The following is a 17,707-nucleotide window of genomic DNA, read 5'->3' on the forward strand; positions in this document are numbered from 1 at the left end:
CTGTCCAAATTGCATAGCTTTGAACACAGCAGTAAAAAAAAAAAAAAACAGAGAAAGAAAAATTAAACGATCAATACTAATCCCAGTTTGAACAACGTGTCTTTGATAGAGTTGAATATTAAGTTAGTTGTGACCTGGAGACGAGAGGGGAGCATCCACCGCGGCAGGGCACGTCACGTGACCATCTTGTCTGCTGCTGGCCGAGTGAAGCGTGTTAGCAGGTAATAAAAACACACATTTTCTTACGATTTTCAACTTTGCTTTGAGTATTTCGTCGCGTTCAAACCACACATTAAATTGCGTTTTCCCCGAAGCAGTTGCTCGCCGACTTCTACGTTTCGCTCGCGCGGGGCTGTGAAGGATGTCTTTCGCAATTTTTCTGTTGTCTTGTTTCCCGGCGAGTAATGTCGGGATGGGATTGTGGTCCGCTGCGAGGCCCTTTCTTTAGATTTGATACACCTTTGTTGTTAGCTGGCTAGCGTGTAGTTTAGATGGTGACGATACCTCTGGTGTAACTGCCACTGCCGCTAAGATAACCGTGAGGATCTCTAAAAGCGTGCAAGACTTCTAGGAAGCCAGTTTGACCGCCGCTGGCTATCAACTTGTACCAGATTTAGATAGCATCGTTAGCTGCATTCCCACCGCATCGTTTGTTCAGTATCGACGCTGTAGCGTCAGCGTTAGCATGTTGGTAGCTAACTTCAGTTCATGCTAGCGAGGACAAAGGGGACCGTAGTACTAACAGCACAACGTCGGTCTGTGTTGAGTCGAAAACGACGCCACGAGAAACTGATTAGTTTTTGATGCATAGGTATGAGAAGTTAACCGTTACCGAATAGTCCCGTATTCAGACTTCATGAATAAGTAACCTAACGGCCAGAGGCTAACGTTAGCATTGATTCAAAACAACGCTAGGCTTCCTTCACTACGAAAAATAATTTACGGCTAATTAACAGTTATTTAACTGCAACGAGGTAGATACCTTTATACGTAAATAAACAGCTACGTGGAACCTAACTAATATTTGTCATTTAAATATTTAACAATAGAGATGAGTAGAGCCACTGGATGGTTGTTTTGTTATTGTTAGCGTTTGTCTAACAGCGTCGATACTCAGTTGTAGTTGCATGTTAATGTTTTATTCATTATAAATAAATTGCAAAGCCGCCGTGGATTCTCGGCGATAAAGAGATTTTTCTTCAACTTTTATTTCATTTAAAGCTTGTCCGTCTTTATGCATTAGCTTTGTTCAGTCCCGCAGCCAATGGCAGCTCTGTATTTGACAGCGTCGCTCAGACACAGTAAGCTGGATTGCTATTGTTCTGACATTACACAAATTGGCCATTGCAGTTATTCTAGTGACGGGCACTATCATGAAAGTTTGCAATTCACATTGCGGTACGAAACGCAGAGCAATTTCCATGCATTTGCAGATGGATTAACCCCATCTTATGCCACTTTTTAGGCTTTTGATACCATTAATTAACATATTTACAGACAGATATAAATTGTTCAGGACTCCTATACATACAACACCATTCAGCATTTCAGCGCAGTCAGGTAGTACTTGGGAGTGTGTATAAAAGTCCTAGTTGCTTAAAGCCATATAACAACAAGGGGGGATGTTGGGGTCAGGGTGTATACTGTTTGTTCTGCTTCACACACTGTGTTCAGTGCTGTTGGTAAGAGGACACTAGGTCTCTCTCCCTCCTTGACCCAGATATTTTGCAAAGCTGTTGCGTCACCAGACCAACTGTGTGTCTTACAGCTTCCATATGGGCTGTATTCATGATTGTGCAATAAGACTTAGCTATGCTCACAGGGAATATTTCTGATATTAACCACTGCGGTCCATGGACTCAATCACGGGAAAATACTGAGTCTCTGCTTTAACTACATTGTAACTGTGATTTTAATTGGCAAGTTGTTGGTTTTCATCACTCATCCTGTTGTGTTTTTGTGTCCCTTTGCAGATTTTTCTATTTTGTACATACAGAGTTTTGTATATACTGTATATGATGAGCTCGCTGGGCAGCGACAAGGCCCGGGGTCCCCGGGAAAAAGCGCTGCCAGCAGCCACTCACACATCACAACCACAGAAACAGATACAGGTGAGCCAGTGGAAACGAATAACTTTGAAAACACAGTCCTTGGACTCGCAGAAATGATGAGATAAAGCAAAAAAGTGCATACAACTTCTCTTACCAATACAACCACAATTCATACAATTTTCTTTTGTTTTGCAGCTATGCAGCACATACACTTTTAAGTGCAAAGATAGGTGAAACTTGTTCAGTGACGGCCTTACTGTCTTTGTTTTACAGGCAACTGCTGAGCAGATTCGGCTTGCTCAAATGATCTATGACAAGAATGATGCTGACTTTGAGGACAAAGTTAATCAGGTGGAGGACATTTTGGGCATTTGTCAGACAGTATAAGACCCATGCCTGACTATTAGGCTGAGTCAGTCATCTGTAAATGTTCTTCTATGACTTCAGCACTCTGCATCGTGCATTATAACATTTGTCATGTGCCTTGTTGACTGGCAGACATGGATTAATATGTCTGTTGCCTCCCCCAGCTGATGGAAGTGACTGGGAAGAACCAGGATGAGTGCATGGTTGCACTTCATGACTGTAATGAGGATGTTAGCAGAGCCATCAATTTCCTCCTGGAGAGCACCTCGGACATGGTAAAGAACAACTTGTACTTAAAAACAGCCCTTCACAATGTGTTTCACTGAAATGTGTGATTTACATTTTGAAAAAAAATGATAAGCACAGGACAAAAACAGCATGAACTGGAAATAAAGGAGGATCCCTTTCATTCTATGAATCTGAAGTTGTATGTGTTTGGCCAGTAAATCTACTTCAATGTCAGCTGTAAATCAAATTTACAGAAGGACACTAGTATATTTTGTGGGATGTTGATTTATTTAGAGATATTAAAGTTTTGCAACAATTACTTTGTTATTGTAAGTTTCCGATATTTTTGGCACTTTCCTAATATTTTACCTCTTCTTGGCACATCTTTCATATTTCTTAGCTTTTGTCCTCCTCTGCTGTCATATATTTTTTTAATCCTGTTTACATTTGAAATTCTCCTGTCAGCTTCAAGCGAAATCTGAGCTGTTGCGTGGCTTGTGAAGGCAGCTGTATCGATTAAAATAGAGTTGTCTCTGTTTTGTCAGATATGAATAAGACGAATGACTGAAACACACAGCTGAAACATGTTCTGCGTAGACAGCCTGTCAGGCTGCCAGTCCTTTTCTAACATAAGGGCATACAAGCATACAGAGAAATCTTTAATATTTCTCTTTTCTGGCACAATACTTAATCTGGTATGCAACATGCTGAGGAGGTGAACAAATGGGGAAAACCCAAGTTTTTTTTTCCTGTATATGCTTTCAAAAGTATGGAGGGAGAAAAACAATAGTTGCCACACTTTAATTCTCTGAGCTGTCCTTGGACTGCTGGCTCTTTGTAACACCAGGATGTTTGGGCTAGCGTGAAGGTATATTATTGTACACATTTCTTTGGTCATTCTTGAGCTAACACGGCGAAGTCAAACAAGGCTACCAAACATTTGGTTGTCGTTCTGCCTGAGTGAATATCCTAACATTTCTGGAGAATACAAACCAGCACAGATGGTTAGGAGGCTGCTGGGCAAGGCAGCCAGACAGACAACTACCCGTATCGTTATGATTTCATGGAAGTCCAAAAATAGGAAATGACCGGTTTTCTCCTTTACATGGAAGACTCTTTTGTTATGGTAGTTAATGCAACCCTCTGATTACATCTGCTTCGGCTGAACTTTTAAGGTCTCAACTGTGGTAAACAAAAGGAACGGTGACATGAGCATGTTTTCTCATGCTGTGAGAGTAGACATAGCATAAGAGGAGGCTTGCTTATTTATATACGTAAAAAAAGACATGATAGGGATGGTATAGTTGCAGTTTAGATTTTTTAGGAATCATTTTATGCCCTGATCACAATCTGAGTCATTTTATTTTGAATATTTTCCAGGAATAAGCCACAATTTTGATATTTGTTGTTCTTACATAACACAGCTGCATAGTGTACACTTCACTACAGAGATTGGTCAAAAATAGCTGCCACTACAGCTTTCTCTGTAACTCTTTCTAGGAATGTTTTTATGATGTCCTGCAATATTTGTTCTAGTATCTCTTGAACCCTTTGAAATGTGGTTGTCGTTCATGCTCAAAGCACCTGAAGCTATTTCTACAAACACAAGTGTGAAATGTTTCTGAATCTAAGGCAACAATGCGCTTTTCAAAATTAAATTAAACCTGCTCTGCCTGCAGTGCATTGTCAGTGTTAATATCTTATTTTTTTGCTGGTCTGTGTTCATATGCATCAACGCTACAGATGGTGTTTGTTGTTGCTGCATGTTTTAATATAGATTTTCTGTAATTTTCTTCTCTGTCTTGTCATTTGTTTTTTTCTGTGTTCAGACATCATGGGAAACGGTGGGGAAGAAGAAACCCCTAGTAAAGGAGGGCCCATCAGAAAGCAAGGAGAACAAGGAGAATAGAGAGAAGAGAGGAGAGAGGGAGGCTAGCAAGGGTCGTGGTACTGCTAACCGCAAAGGCAAAGGGGGCAGTCGAAGCCGTCAGGGTATGAAGTCTCAACTTCGCATTAATTTAAATCTAGTTTTGCTTCTAAGTGTCATATTTGATTTTGTCATACTACCGCTACAGTAGTTTATAATGCTTTGTGCATTTGTACATGTGCAGCCCGACCAGAGGAGAACGGCGTAGAGGTGGCACCAGTGGACAGAGGTTCAGATCGAGGCCGGAGGGTCAAAGGTGGCAGGGGTGAGCAGAAGCACAATACAGCACCTTTCAGCATGGCAAACACTTGGTCTGTGTTGTTGACTTACATGTGAATGTTAAACAGGAGCTGGAGTGCGAGGTCGAGGCAGAGCACCAGCAGGGAGCAGGTTCTCAGCCCAAGGCATGGGGTATGCAACTTTAGGTGTAAAATAATCATTTTCTGCCAGGAAATGTAAAAAAATACTATTTTCTTCTTTCTTTTGTTTCTGAATAACAATACCTTGTTCTTGTAACTGACTCTAGAACGTGTTTTCATATATCAGCTCCTTAGAGATTATTTGTGTTCAGTTGCCAGTCCCAATTAGAAACCTACCAAAGGTATCCAAGAAAAACTTTTGCACAAACTCCAGAAATTTGAGGGGCAAGCTGCCCTGTTTTGTCTGAAGATATCTTGCATTACCCATTGCTTTTACATCTTGAATTTTGTCAGTCTGTTTGTGGCTACAGTTCTGCTGGATAAAATGTTAAAGGCGTCCAAAATCATGTCAACACTAGGAAGAGAAGCCTGTGGCCAAGCGTCATGTTGACCCTGCTACTATGCAGATTCTGTAAATGGTTATGAATGAAAATTCAGAAATAGTTTATCAAGAAAATAGTGAACTAAATCTGACTGACTCACTGCCAGCCTCCACTCACCTTTGAGTGTATTTCTGTGTAACTCGGAATTCCTCTGCTTGAATCTTCACCAGGACTTTCAATCCTGCTGATTATACCTCAGAGTCTGGGACAGGGACCACACAAACAGAGGTTTGGGACACGGCGACCAACAACAGCACAGATGGGACAGGTGAGCTCCTGTTGATCGAATAGTATGTGCACAAAGCAGACGGTTCTGCTCTGCCTGGGTGATATTCATGTAATTGGATCTGTGTACGCTCCGTTCATCTTGCATCTTGTTTATCTTCTTATAATTCCACCTGAATTTAAACTATGTCAATCATCATTTGGTTGTCCTCTAGTTGCCTGGAGGAATACTTTGGAAGACTGGGCAGCTGAGGACTGGAGTGAAGACGTCAGTGTGAGTTAACACAAAGAGAAGCACATTACAACAAAAGTGTCTCAGTTACAATGGGTTTGATGTAACAATTGTGTCTCTTACATCTTTTTGTGTTTCTGCAGCTCTCTGAGACCAAAGTGTTCACTTCCTCGTGTGCACCTGCTGCTGAGAACCACATCACACCTGGGCAAAGGTCAGTAACTGTATCTCATTGTAGTATTTTTTTTTCTTATGTTTGTAAGTTGTTAGATGTTTTGGAAGGATTTTCTAATTGCCTTTACCAATTGTTTCTGTGTTAGTCTGGATCTGGCCTCTCTGCTGCAGAAGCCTGTGGGTGGAGGAAGAGAACCACCATCCTCCTCTTCTGCTCAGAGTCTGGTCTTCACTAACTCTCACCATCACCAGCAGCCACCCCCCAGCCGCACCACCACCAGTAGCACAAGCTACGCACATGCTGCTTTGGTAAAAATATGCTACCTTTTTCCCCTGAATGTGTTCCTTCATCTGTCATACAGTCCAGATATACAGAAACAAAGATTGATGATTCCACTCTCCTCTGTGCCAGTCATCGGTTCTGGGTGCTGGTTTTGGGGACTTGGGCCAGGCCAAGAGGACTCAGCCCAGCGCTGGAGCTCAGATACTGGAACAGCTGAAGGGTCCTGGCTTGGGTCCACTGCCCTCATCCCAGGCCGCACCACCTGTCAGCACCCAAGGAAACAACACCTCCATTGGACGACTGCCAGGTCTGGGAGCACCTGTGCCTCCACCCTCCTCTTCCAGCTGGGACATGAAGGCTTCAGAATCCAACAACACATCGCTGTCTTCACAGTTCAGCCGTAAGTGTTCAAGTGGGAATTGGCTCTGTGTGGTGGTGCACACAAGTACAACTGTTCCTGTCACTAGGGATGTCCCGATCGGTATTGGTGCCCATCCTTTCTGCCTTTCTGAAATGATCGTATTGGTGTCAAGCTTCAGCCTTTTGTAATAATTTATTTTAGGTCTGCCATAAATCAAAACCTCTTCAACGTCCTCTTCTTTGGCTAGTGTCAAAGCTGCCAAAAATAATATAAGATAAGCCTTTATGAATCTATAGAAGAAGAAATTTTGTATATTTAAGTTTGGCTTGGGACTCGAATTGGCCGATATTTGATATTAAAAGATTGGTATTGAGGAGCAAAAAAACTTAATTGGGACATCCCTACTTGTCACATGTTCATGTAGGCATGTGTATCTATTTTAAATCCTTGACCTCTGCGCGCGTTTTGTTCTTTGTCTGCAGGTGAGTTTGGTCTGCAGCCAGAGCCCTCTCTTGTGCTGAGCCAGCTGGTTCAGAGGCACACAGGCCCCACATTACCACTGGCACGTCAGCCCAGTCCTCCATCACAACATGCACCCCCTGCTTCAGCCTCGCCTGCTCCCCAACACACCAGCACGCAAGCACAGGCAATGATGGCTGGTGGTAAACCTCCTGCCCCAAGTGCAGGGCTGGACCCTCAGGGCAGCAGTACACCACAACAACAACGGGCACAGCTCAAAGGCCAGAAACGAAGGATACCTCCCACGTCAAAGGTAGAGAAAGTTAGGGATGGACGTATGGTTGCAGTTATACTGTGATGCACATTTAGCTAATCTAATCTAAAATTGTTCTCCAATCTATTACATAAAATGCAAGTATTCTATCAAATTCTTTTGGTATACAGTTTTAATACCTCCAGTTTCACCTTCTTTCTGGCAGATTCCATCCACGGCAGTAGAGATGCCAGGCTCAGCTGATGTCCCTGGGCTAAACCTCCAGTTTGGAGCTCTAGATTTTGGCTCAGAGTCTCCGTTACCAGAATTTGGAGTTGTGGAAAATTGTGTGAGTGCAGCATCCAGGGAGTCCACACCGGCCCCTGCCCCAGCACCACCTGCATCGGGACCAGGGGCACAGAGCCAGACAAGCCTGTACTCCAAACCACTCAGGTACTCTAACTGCTGATGACTAGTTACAGCTTTATTAATGAAGGAAATGTCTATTAAAGTTAAAAATTAAATTCCAAAACACTGTATATGTCATATATTAGCTTGGACTTCAACTTACATTGACCTTGGAACTTCCTTCTGTTGTCTTGTAGTGAGTCACTGGGCAGCACTCTCTCCGTTACCCTGCCTCCACCCCTCTCCTCATCGGAGCCAGTATATCACTCCTCTTCGGTGGCGTTGCCAAGTCTTGCTTCCTCATCATTAGGGACTGCTGGCTCTACCAATCCTCCCCCCTCTTCTTCAACAACCTCCACTGCCTCCTCCTCTGTACCCACTTCCTCTCCCTTCTCCACAGTGGGGGGAAGTTACGATGGGACCATGCCCCCTCACACACGACTGGGCTTTTCGCAGAACAAAGAGGCCACAGGGCCTGTTATGGTGTGTAGGAATAGTTTACAAAACAAATGTTCATCCTGCCTTAAAGGCTTAAATTGAATAAGATGAAAACCATTCAAATTCACTTTTGTCTGAATCTGTCTGCTTCAGTCTAGACAACCACATTGCATTATTGTGTCTTGTACTTATAAACACTGTGAAGGTGACAAATTACAGGTCATGGGTTATCAGCTCTCACAGCTCTGAACATATTCTCATACATAATAAATAAATTCTGTTCAGGTTCACATTTTACTTCAAGTAATGTCAAGCTAACACTACATCTGAATCTGAATCTATGTTCTTCATATACTTGTCCAGATATGTTGATTGTTCCTGTGATTGAATTCAAATATTGCTCCTTCTTTCTCATCACCAGAATGGCCTGAATGCTGTTAGGACGTCTGCTGCTCTGGACAGTGAGTGACCTATGACCTAGAACATATTTTTTAATGAATGTTGAAAATAACAGCCACCTGTCATTGACTAAGCAACTTCAAGTCAGTTATATTCCACCCCTCTTCTCAGCTTCATCAGCGTCCTCCACACCGAAGCCAGATTCACCGTCTATGAACATCAGCACCAATGGTGCCTCAGCACCTTCCTCCCACTTGTCCTCTGCCCTGCCAGCACACAGCTCCTCCTCGCTCTCCAGCCTGGCGCAGGACATGCCCTCAGCGAGCCAACTCAACTCACTCAACAGGTGATACACGCAAAGATTATGTATGTTTACCAGCTAGTTGACCAAACTCTGTCACCTTGAAGTCTCAAGTGAATCCGGACTTCTGGAGGCCTGTTAGCGTGAAAATACTTCTACTTCTGACTTTGTAACTTTTTTCTTTTCCACTGTGAAATGTGTAATTTAAAGAAGGAAGTAGGGTTATGCAAACTGAAATGATAATGTTCTGAAGATGTGACGCCTCCTTGCACAATTCCTGATGATAACTCTCTCCAATGGCCTTCTCTCTACAGCCACGTCAGCAATCATTCTGCAGTGTCAGCACTGGGCCCCAGCTCTCACACTGTAAGTGCCTGTTTGTTCTGCCACCATCATGACGACATGTGTAAAACATGAACTTGTTCTCCATAAAATAAAAACAAGTGGACAGGTGAATGTATTTTGCTCCACATGATAAACAAAAAGCTGCATAGTTTTAACACTGCAAATGTTCTATCACATAAAGCAATATTTACACAAGATACTGAATCTGAGCTATGGTCAAAGCCAAGGCCAAACAATCAGCGCTCACATCAGGAAGCTTGTTGCCTCGTCACTGTAGTCTAAGCACTTATTGATTGTTTGCATGTTTTATCACAAAGACATGCTGCTTTACAGGTCTATAGAATATAATTACAGCATGCTGATGTGAGAAATAATGTAAATGGAGACTAGGAACGTCCTGATCAAGTTTATTTCTTTTCTGAAGAAAGCTCTATGGACTGGACTTTGTTGTTGTTTCGGTGCAGTGTACTTAATGCATTCCATTTTGTGATGATTTTTTTTTTTCAACTCAATATGGTAGTAGTAGTGATAGTAAATGGTAGTACATCTCCTAAGTAACTCTCCTACTACCACCTCACAAAACCTCCACATTGCACAATCTACAAATATCTGACTGACTTCATTTTCCAATGATCTGATCGTTTGGAAAAAAATGCCTGATACCCATCGGGACATCCGTAGTTAAGACATAGATGTCACAAGAGTATGGATGGATGGATGGTATAGAATCGCTAACACTGGGGGGACCGCAGTCTAGAAACCAATACACAGACATCATGCATTAACAAATGAAATCTGGAAAACATACGATAGACTCAAACACAAATGCAACCTGTTTCAAATGAAACCACCTTTCTTGTTTGTTTCTCTCCAGTACACCTGTGTTGACAGCAGTAATGTGAGCTCTCTGGCGTCCTCGTCTGGCTCCTACACGTCATCACAGCCCTCAGCCTCCGCACTCCACTCAACCCACAACAGCAGCAACAGTAGCAGCAGCATCAGCCACCTGGTCAACATGCCTAGCATGGGCAGCAACATGAGCAGCACAGTTGGCGGCATGGTTGGCACGAGCGGACTCCACTCTGCTGCCACCAGCACAACGCTGGGACTTGGCTCCAATGGAGCTACTGCCACATCCAACCTCTCTGCACCAAGGACCACAGCCTTGCTCTCCTCCACAGGTACGCACACACTTCTAAATGCTGGGACTGTTAATGTGTGTTGGGATGTTTCACTCACACCATTAAGTTTCCATACTGATACTTTTCCAGATTAGCTATTCCAAACACATGAGCTTGATTGCCAAGTACTCTCGGATTGGCGGTGTTAGTTTCCATGAAAGTAAAGTGTATGAAAGTAACGGTGTTGTCATTGTATTTATAGGTAAGGCTCCTCCTAACCTGTCCCAGGGAGTGCCTCCTCTACTGCCCAACCAGTATATTATGGGCCCAGGAGGGCTGCTGCCCGCTTACCCAGTAAGTAGACTCTCTGCATCTACCATGCTTATGTGTGCTTTCATATTAGTGAACACCACTAGGGCTGCAAAAAACAATATATATATTATTTTTTTTTTTTTTTGGATTATCGATTAATTTCCGCAGTTAGTTTCCTTATAGAACATGACCGCATCAATAATAAACCACATGATGATACGTTAATGACAGAATCACACTCTGTACTCATATTAAATACTCATTTGTTTATTCTAGATTTATTCATTTTCTTGTTAGTTAACAGCTACAAGGACAGAATATTTTAAAAGGCTCTCGTTACTAATGAACAAACATCGCCTAAAGTATTTTTAGGAAAAACATTCTGCTGATGCTGGAGCACCCCTGCTAAGTAGGAGGTCTTTAATGCGACTCAGAACAGGACATATTGTGCATTTACACTACCAAAGAAATGCAGACACATATGACCCAGACCACCTCCAGATGTGGTCCGAGATCAGATCTCTCAAATGCGATCTCAGTGTGTCCTGGGGGTGTTCACACTTGTACTTTATGCTGGTTACTTGTGATCGGATTCCCCAAGACAGATGATAATGGAAGATCTGAACAGGGCCATAATGAAATATTTTAACAAGGAATCTATGAATTAAGAAATAATTTCAAACAGCTTGTGCCGATTATAATTGGATATAATCTGTTGAGTTCTTGACTTCCAGGCATTGACCACCAGCCAACAATCAGAAAAAAACTGTAAAAGCCTAAATACGTATGTTGCTTTCTCGTTTATATGAGATTGATAAGCTCCACGATGCCCTTTTCTCCCAGTGATTAGATCACTCATGATCACGATAGTTAAGCCACTCAGAGATTAAATGAACTGTAGGCTCAGTTTTCAGTGTATGTTTTTGTATTTTGACATAGTTTGTGACTAAGTGTTTTTGTTCTTTTTGTCTCACAGCAGATCTATGGCTATGAGGACCTCCATATGCTCCAGTCCAGACTGCCAATGGTGAGCCACATTATTGCATTCTTGTCACAACTCGCTGTAAAGTTTTAGTTTGTTATGGTTATTCCCCTGATCCTCTCCTCTTCCTTTAGCCCTCTTTGCAGGATTACTATGGGATCACATTCCCCGGCCCCACAGCAACACTCTCTGGCAGAGATGGGAGCCTAGCCAACAACCCCTACTCAGGTAAAGCACCCTTACCCTTGGCTTGCTTATCCAAAATCCTACGATCTAGTGTCTGTTCTTACACGACATCCCTCGTTTTTGTTAGGTGAAGTCACAAAGTTTGGCAGGAATGACTCCACCTCCCCGGCACCCCCCACGAGCCTGGCGGCCCCACAGCCTCCCCAGGGCCAGAGCCAAGGACAGAACCAGGCCCAGCCTCCTCAGCCCCAGCCCCAGGGCCAGCCGCAGCACCACAGCAGTCAGCAGGCCTTTTTGCCGCCAGGCTACAGCTACACAGGGTTGCCTTACTACCCTGGAGTGCCCGGTGCCGTACCCAGTGCTGCTGCCTTCCAGTATGGCCCCACCATGTTTGTTCCTCCGGGAGGCCCAGGACCGGCTTCCGCCAAGCAGCACAGCATGGGCCTCGGCCTGGGAAACCCCTCGGCTAGCCCTTTCCAGCAGCAGACACAGCAGCAGCCCAGCGGTTACGGCCAGCACACTTTCAGCTCAGGTTCATAACAAATCTTACTAACTTCTGCTAACTTGCATAACATAAACACACAGGTCATTTATTGCCAGAATTGTTTAAACTGTGATGTTGATGTTTCCAGGGTATGAGGAGCTGACAGCGGGGCCAGCAGGAGTGGAATACAGCAAAGGGTACAACTCCTCCTCACAGGCACAAGCCAAATCAGCTGCTGCTGGGCCTGGGAAAGGTAAAAAGAAGTTCCAAATGTCCTATGCTGTATGTTTTAAAGTTGGATGGATATCTAAGGTGTAAATGTTGTTTTGCCAGGTGTCTCAGTGACATCCAGTAACTCCGGTGTGCCAGACATCAGTGGAAGTGTTTACAATAAGACCCAGGTGAGCCTCAGATCCCTCAACCACACCACCACCCTGTTAGCAGGTGTCCCTGCTAACTAATCATTTCTCCTCCGTCTGCAGTCTTTTGATAAGCAGGGTTTCCATGCGGGGACCCCCCCTCCCTTCAGTCTGCCATCAGCACTGGGCGGTCCAGGGCCTCTGAACCCTGGAGCAGCACCTGGAGGCTATGCACCTGCCCCATTCCTCCACATCCTGCCTCACCAGCAACCACACTCACAGCTGCTGCACCACCATCTAGCTCAGGATGGACAGGTAATAAGATAAGCGTCATACTGTCGGTAAAAGTCGATCACTGTCATTTTTGGCAGTGTAAACCCACCCGGTGGTGCTTGTAGGAATTGATAGTAACCATTACTTTTGAATGAATACAGACTACCACCACCTAGTAGTATATATTTTATTCCACAAGGACGCAGAACATACGTGCTAACTGGCTACTTGCTGCAGTATTTGCAGCGTGTTTGAGTGAAACTGTTGATGGTGATGTGAGGGGACTGAGTTCTTAGCCAGAGAGTTTGTGTGTTTTTCAGATGTTTACATATTTATTATCTCTCGATGTCCAGGGTGGTCCTAGCCAACGTGGCCAGTCCAGCAGCCTGCAGCAGAAGAGCCAGGTCAACAAGTCGAGCTACGGTAACTCCCCCTACTGGGCCAACTGAGACGACGGCATCTGCAATGAGTGCGTGCGTGTGCATGGACAGACGCCATCACACAGCACCACACCGACGTATCTGACTGACAGATCACAGAGGGACAAACCATTTTACAACACAAGCTAAAACACACACACACACACTACCACCCCCTCCCCTTTGCTCTGTACATCCCCCTTTTCAAATTTATGGCTGTTGTATGTAAAATATATTTATGTATGTATTTATACAGTATATATGTATTGGTAGGACATAAAAATGTGGTTTTCTGCATTTTGTTTTTATTTTGAAGGACATTTTATTTCCAAAAAAAAAAAGAAAGATGAGAATGCTAAGTCATGGAGATGAAGTTGGTGAATATACTTGAACACAAGCATCTTGTGATGTGGATTTTTTTTGTATGCATACATGAACTGAAATTGATGTACATAGATTATACACATCATTTTCACGGCAAAGGCCTTTTTATTACAATCCGTTTTGTAACTTTGGTCTCCCGCATCTGTGAATCCTTCTATACTGAGGGTGACTTGAGTTGATAGCTTGATTTTTCTTTTTGGCCCCGTTTCCTTCCATCTGTCTCTTACTCCTCAACTCTTTACTAGTTGGCTGGTTTGACCAGCCAGGCCTTGGATTTGATGTCATTTTAACATTGGTTTAATCCTTGTTGTCCAAATTAAAAGGTATGAACAGTTTGAATGGATCTGGCATCAGTATTTGCAGACACTGTGGTTTAAAATTCGGGCCCGTAAGTTGATTTCATACGCACGTTTATACAACGTCTCTGAATTATAGCAATGCAGAGTAGTTTCCCGAATGTAAACGCTACTGTGTGAACGAATGGATGCGTCAAACGAAGAGACACTTTTACACTATGAAATCTAATAAGTCGAACACACTTAATAGAAATATGGATTTAGTGTTTTCTACTTGACAAAAGTTCCACCCTGTTTAAATAAACCATTAACCACAAATTCAGATTTAGTAATACTCACTCACTTATTCAGGTTCACTCAATAGTTTTTATTTTTAGACACAATTCCAATATTCTAGTAGTGGTGATCGTCTTTTGTCAATACGGTCAGATCATCAACTATGACAGAGGAGAGAAATCCATTTAGTTATCTAGTGCCACTAACGCCACGTGACCCAAATTAGACAGTTTAATTAAAAGATTTCCCTCTTTCTTTGACAAAGCAACATCATCAACATGGCCTGGACGCCAGTGAACGCTCCAACCATCAGACTCAGGGTGTCAATCTGTCACCACTATTAACATAACAGCTACAAACACTTTGGAGCGTGAAACATCTTTTTTTGAACATAAACAATCACTTAGTAATGGTTGTAGACCATTCAGTCATTCCAATCAGTAGTAGAGATGATATACAACTGTTTATGATCAAATATTCAGTATTTTCTTTTGAAAATGTTTGAATCAAACAAAAACAGAATGCTCCTGAATTCCCATGTCCTTCTTCAGTTGCTACTGGACCTGAACCTGCCAGTCACACACTGATCTCACTGAGGGAACGGACTCAAAGTTGTTTTTGCTTGTGAAATATTTCATGGTGATTTCTCTGCAAAAGATGGGGGGAAAAAACCCAAAAAACAAATCATCAAACATCTTTCATCGCTTAACAGTGGTGATGTAAGTAACAACCCTAATGATCTACTGGAGGTTTTGATTCAAAGCGGTTAAATGCTCAAAAAATGACTTGAATCACAGAAAAACATTTGCACGTGTAGGCAGTAATAATACTTTTTTAATACTATGTTCCATAGCACATGAATCCATTGTAGACAGGAAATCCCTTGTGGTGTCACTGGAGAGTCCAGGGTACTGGATGTACTAAAAGATGAAGAGCATCAAAGCTAAGAGGGATGCTTTGATGAGACATGCAGAAGGGTTGTGCGCTTTGCGGAAAACCTGAAAAGATGCTGTTCTGCAGAGACTCCATTTAGCCCGTCATATTGCCTTCACCTCAGCCACCAACCCTTCACAAAAGAAAGAAATTGTTCTCACGAGGATGGAGACAAAGACAACACTGAGCCTCGTCTGTAGATACACTTATTCATTGTGGAATTGCTTCCTTGTAACGTTAGACTTTGAATAATAAAAACCATTTAAATATTTACTACAGAGACATCAGCTGCATTTACACTACACTTAAGTAAACATATGTGGAAAGTACACAAAAGTGATTCCTTTCAGCACATAGAAATGAGGACCTCTCTTCCAGCCCATCACCTACAATTCTGTCCATGCCAGCAGAAGACTTCTGAGTACAAGTCTTTCTTGGCAGGCAGGTGGCTGCCCTTGCTTGCAGGAAGGCTCTAATGGCAGGTGATGGAGCTCAGAGTACAGCCTCAGCTCTGTGGAGAACCACACACCCGCTTCTGAGGGGCAACTGTCCTTTGGAAAGCACTGTTGAGTTTTCAGCAGTCCTGCCATCTCTTCCAAGAGCAGTTCCTGCATCAAGGAGCAGAGCGTCTCAACTGCCAGTCCTGTTGACAAGACTGAAAAGAAAAGGTAAGTTCTTCTGAAGATATCACATCAGGCCCCAGGTCCGCCACGCTCTCGACCCACTGCAGTTTTCGTACCAGGAGAAGGTGGGGGTGGAGGACGCCATCCTCTACCTGCTCCATCGGACTCTCTCACACTTGGACAGAAGGAATGCTGCTGTTCCCAGATGATACTGCAATTGTGGGGTGTATCAGGGATGGACAAGCACAGGAGTACAGTGAAGGACTTTGTCTTATTGTGCAAAGTGAACCACCTTCAGCTCAATACAGCTAAAACCAAAGAGCTTGTAGTGGATTTCTGGAGGTCCAGGCCTCACCTGCAGCCTGTAACCATCAACGGGGAGTGTGTAGAGGTGGGTCAGACCTATAAGCAGTAGTCGAGTTGAGGGGGGATGAGGGGGGATGGCATCTTATGTTGTAAAATACTGTCTTGAAAAAGAGATAATTGTTATGATAAAATAAACTTGGCTTGATATGATTTGAGAAGATTAGGAAGTCTTATTATCAGTGTTTTCTGTTGATAATGAATTTACATGAATTACACCCCCCCCCCCCCCCCCCCCCCTTTTCTTAAGGTGGAAAAAATTGACCATCCCCCCTGAATTTTTTTTTACAACTCGACTACTGCCTATAAGTACCTGGATCTACAGCTGGATCACAAACTGGACTGGTCGACTAACATAGACTCAGTATACAAAAAAGGTCAGAGCTGTCTCCATTTTCTCAGGAGACTAAGATCATTTAATATCTGCCGGAAGCTGCTGGACATGTTCTATCAGACTGTCGTTGCTGTGGTGTGCTGGGGAGGCAGCGCTAAGAAGAAGGGAACCTCACGGCTGGACAATCTGATACAGAAGGTGGGCTCTGTAGTAGGGGCAGAGCAGGAGTCCATCATGAACAATGTCCACCACCCTCTCTACACGACACCATAGTCAGACAGAGAAGCTCGTTCAGTGACAGGCTGCTGTCTCTGTCCTGCTCCATGGTTGTTTGTCCCTCAGGCCATATGAATATACAACACCTCCCTGTGAGGAACCAACTGGACTGTGATTATATATCAGAGGTGTCAAGTAACGAAGTACAAATACTTCGTTACTGTACTTAAGTAGATTTTTCAGGTATCTGTACTTGACTATTTCTTTTTCTGACGACTTTTTACTTTTACTCCCTACATTTCTACACAAATATCTGTACTTTCTATTTCTACACTATTTGAGAACTACTGGTCTAATGTGAAACAAACAAATTCAGGTATGGTGTGGTTTCTGTTGCTATCATTAGCTTTTTGAGGATTTTTTGGAAGCTAGTTTACAACATTAGCAATGCTATGGAAACACACCTTTTGATAGTTTATAGCTAACACTAGCTAGCGGTTTAAAAACAATAACCCAATAACCCTCAATTTATTATTGAAAAATATTCAGATGTTCATGCAGGACATCTGGTCAATTCAGTCTAGATTATTCTGCTAGAACTTTTTCATTTTGCAAAATTAACGGATGAATTGTTTCATTAATGGCAAAATCATTTTTACTTTTTACTTAAGTACATTTCAGAGCCTGTACTTTCTTACTTTTACTTGAGTAAAGGAGTTGAATCAGTACTTTTACTTTTACCAGAGTATTTTTTTACACAAGTATCCGTACTTTTACTTAAGTACAGAATGTGAATACTTTTGACACCTCTGTTATATATATAGTTTTATTATTATTATAATTCATTCATCTTATGTCCTGTCCTATGAAGGGTCCTATGTGGTGAAGCCCTTG

The 17,707-nt window shown here is 43.0% G+C and overlaps 1 protein-coding gene across 1 annotated transcript; it reads left to right on the forward strand.

The window, feature by feature from the left end:
- Positions 1-17: 17 nt before the first annotated feature.
- Positions 18-14,107, forward strand: ubap2a (ubiquitin associated protein 2a). Its single transcript, XM_084542846.1, has 27 exons — positions 18-221; positions 1,974-2,111; positions 2,325-2,402; positions 2,582-2,692; positions 4,475-4,637; positions 4,757-4,837; positions 4,920-4,983; positions 5,545-5,642; positions 5,815-5,873; positions 5,975-6,045; positions 6,152-6,314; positions 6,418-6,688; positions 7,132-7,421; positions 7,588-7,814; positions 7,967-8,252; positions 8,629-8,668; positions 8,778-8,952; positions 9,222-9,273; positions 10,127-10,433; positions 10,636-10,727; positions 11,662-11,712; positions 11,802-11,895; positions 11,981-12,385; positions 12,486-12,590; positions 12,671-12,738; positions 12,820-13,011; positions 13,323-14,107. Exons 2-27 carry the CDS (start codon positions 2,016-2,018, stop codon positions 13,416-13,418), a joined length of 3,735 nt encoding a protein of 1,244 aa, XP_084398972.1. The 5' UTR covers positions 18-221; positions 1,974-2,015; the 3' UTR covers positions 13,419-14,107.
- Positions 14,108-17,707: the final 3,600 nt, after the last annotated feature.

Source organism: Chelon labrosus (assembly GCF_963514085.1).
Source record: "Chelon labrosus genome assembly, chromosome: 4".
In the NCBI taxonomy this organism is placed as follows: Eukaryota; Metazoa; Chordata; class Actinopteri; order Mugiliformes; family Mugilidae; genus Chelon; species Chelon labrosus.